The 2620-nt window shown below is 28.4% G+C and overlaps 2 protein-coding genes across 2 annotated transcripts; both read left to right on the forward strand.

Annotated features, from left to right (window-relative positions):
- The first annotated feature begins 307 nt into the window (after positions 1 to 307).
- Tsp_12957 (conserved hypothetical protein) lies at positions 308 to 1172 on the forward strand. Its single transcript, XM_003367220.1, has 4 exons — positions 308 to 463; positions 522 to 556; positions 705 to 840; positions 1158 to 1172. The coding sequence occupies exons 1-4, from the start codon at positions 308 to 310 to the stop codon at positions 1170 to 1172; spliced, it is 342 nt and encodes a 113-aa protein (XP_003367268.1).
- Positions 1173 to 1306: 134 nt separating this feature from the next.
- Tsp_12958 (putative PR domain zinc finger protein 15) lies at positions 1307 to 2542 on the forward strand. Its single transcript, XM_003367221.1, has 3 exons — positions 1307 to 1353; positions 2240 to 2381; positions 2483 to 2542. The coding sequence occupies exons 1-3, from the start codon at positions 1307 to 1309 to the stop codon at positions 2540 to 2542; spliced, it is 249 nt and encodes an 82-aa protein (XP_003367269.1).
- The last annotated feature ends 78 nt before the right edge of the window (positions 2543 to 2620 follow it).

The following is a 2620-nucleotide window of genomic DNA, read 5'->3' on the forward strand; positions in this document are numbered from 1 at the left end:
AATGTTCAGAAATATGTTTCGTCGATTAAATTATTGAAATTTATAAATCGTTTCTTTTCTCACGGGAATTTATATCCGGTATTATATCTTAATCGCTTTGTATGGTGATCTTACCCGAAAAAAGATCCATTCTTTAAAGATTTAATGTCCCTTTCTATAACTAAGTGTTATTGGTGTGTTGTCAGTTATGTATGGTTTAAATTACCCGAGCATTTCTACATCTTAATCTGGTAAAATTTTTTGCATAATGACATAGTGATATGATTTGGGAAACTGTGCTTGTAATTCTCTCATGTTGTTGATTCAAATGGTGCTTTTTCGTTTTATTGGTACCATTTTTCTTCGGCAATTTCGCCATTTGCATCATATACAAGGTAACAGTATGGTCATAAACAGTCCAGGTAGCCATATTATATTACTCGTAGTATACAAATCAAAGAAAGGTTGGACAATGGGAAGCCAGGTATTATAAGACAAGGTAGTGGGGATTTTGTAAATCACATGGAACACATGTTTGTCAGGATTCTCCATATGGTCATATTGTACATAAAAAAAGGTAAAAGATTGAAATTTATAAAAAATAAAAAAATACTACTATAAAATAAAAATAAAAATAATTAAAAAAAATTTTTTTAAACAAACTTTTATTGTACAAATATAAAATTTTCGTGTTTAGAAAATTATTACAGTACACGTGAATGAAGATCATACCACACAGTAACTTCACGAATTGAGGGACGTGGTTACATCATTTCTCAGCGAGTTCGGTGCGGATATCATTGTGCGATTATGAATAACGAAAAATCTCCGTTCACTTACGCCGTCGATCCTTCTGTCCAGGTAATCGATTACATTTATTTATTTATGATTAAATTTCGTTCAAATGATTTCTTCAATTCCAGCACGTATATGATAAACGTAGAACGACAGATAACTGTTAACCTTAATTAAATTAAAATTAAATTAAACTAATTTCCTTCAATTTTATCATTCATTTTCATCATATGTATGAAGCACATGCAATATTCAGTACATTAATCAGCTGTAAGTTCTAATTGACGATTGCTGTTCAATTATCGGCTGTAATTTTTACAGTATTACCGTTATTTTTTAATTCTTATTAGAAGTTATGTTTTAATATAAAGTAAAATTTAAAGTTAGCTGTGATATAAAAGCGTTGCTACAAACTGTTATAACCCGCCGGAATCATAAATAAACCCTTCATTTTAAATGGATCGGAAAAATCTTGAATCACAAGTTAACAATCGAGTGAGTAACAGTACGGCGACGACCGTACAGAAAAAAAATGGCATCATTTCATTGGTGGCTGAAAATCAGTCTCAACATTTGTCGGTTTGTATTAAATACGTTGAAGTAGGAAATAAAGATAATTTTAATCTGTAATCTGATTATACAGTATCAAATCACGCAGGTAGTCAGAAAACATTTTAAAAATAACGTTCATTACAATTATACATATAAATAAATAAATAAATAAATAAATAAATAAATAAATAAATATATATATATATATATATATATATATATATATATGTTGTGGATGTAATTATAATTTTTGTATAGTTTTACATATATTTTATTTATTTTACTGAATATGAAGGTACGAAAATTAATAGACTGACTTCAAAGTATTATTTGGCTCGATATATTATTGTACATTTTTATTGCTCATTATTTAAGTTTTTTTTAATTGATTAATAATTTTATTTTAGAATGAACAGAGCGTTCCACTGAATAATGAAACAGCAACCATCACGGAAAGGTGAGTTTTTGTCAAATCCTTACATAAAAATTGTATTAAAATTAAATTAAATCAAAATAAGAATAAAACCACACTTTATACATCGCAGTTATAACTGAACGGTGCATATATGCTTTTTTTTTCATTTTTTCATAACCACTGGTTCGTCTTATGCTGTACTAAAGTAATTAAAATATAAAATCTGATATATTATTTAATCAAGATATTGAATTTACATTTAAATTTCCTAGACGGTTATCATTATTGCTTGAAAATATGAAATGTTATTATTAATCTGCTTAAAAGATTTTAGCTGATTTTACAATTTGATGCATTATGGAAACAATTTAATACTTTTCTTCTCCTATGATAACTTCTTTCTGTAAGCTTGTACTACTGTAGGGATGGAATAGTTCAGGCAGTCCCAGTTGCAAATTCTGATTCCGTTCAGTGCAACATCTGCAATAAATATTTCAGCAGCAATTCTTTACGGAGGAAACACGAAAAAGAAGAACATCCTTGGAATTTGGAATGCAAGGTGTGTTCTTTGTATTTCCAAACCCAAGCCAACTTAGAGTTTCACATGCGAACTCACGAAAAGAAACAAGATAGAATAAACGTAAGTAAAACTTAAGCTTAACCAAACTTTAGCAAGAAAATTTTCATAATAAATGGGTAACAATTTTTAATTAATCGAGAACTGTTTTACTTTTGTTTCAGATGATGCAGGAGCATTTTGATGTAGTTCTTTCAAATGGACAAAAAATACAATATCAGTGATTAACCCTGCAGTAAGACTTTGAAATCAAAACACCCATTTTAAAAAGTAAGGAATAGACCAAATCATCTTGGTTAAAA

Source organism: Trichinella spiralis (genome assembly GCF_000181795.1).
Source record: "Trichinella spiralis strain ISS 195 chromosome Unknown Scfld4627, whole genome shotgun sequence".
Taxonomy (NCBI): Eukaryota; Metazoa; Nematoda; class Enoplea; order Trichinellida; family Trichinellidae; genus Trichinella; species Trichinella spiralis.

What these genes read in the sequence shown, in the direction of transcription:
- Tsp_12958 (XM_003367221.1), top strand. Translation starts at nt 1,307, where the DNA reads ATGGCATCATTTCATTGGTGGCTGAAAATCAGTCTCAACATTTGTCG. An exon ending in ATCAGTCTCAACATTTGTCG is followed by an intron (nt 1,354 to 2,239) that starts GTTTGTATTAAA and finishes TAAATATTTCAG; the next exon opens with CAGCAATTCTTTACGGAGGA. An exon ending in AGAAACAAGATAGAATAAAC is followed by an intron (nt 2,382 to 2,482) that starts GTAAGTAAAACT and finishes CTTTTGTTTCAG; the next exon opens with ATGATGCAGGAGCATTTTGA.
- Tsp_12957 (XM_003367220.1), top strand. Translation starts at nt 308, where the DNA reads ATGGTGCTTTTTCGTTTTATTGGTACCATTTTTCTTCGGCAATTTCGC. An exon ending in GTTGGACAATGGGAAGCCAG is followed by an intron (nt 464 to 521) that starts GTATTATAAGAC and finishes CATGTTTGTCAG; the next exon opens with GATTCTCCATATGGTCATAT. An exon ending in CATATTGTACATAAAAAAAG is followed by an intron (nt 557 to 704) that starts GTAAAAGATTGA and finishes ACGTGAATGAAG; the next exon opens with ATCATACCACACAGTAACTT.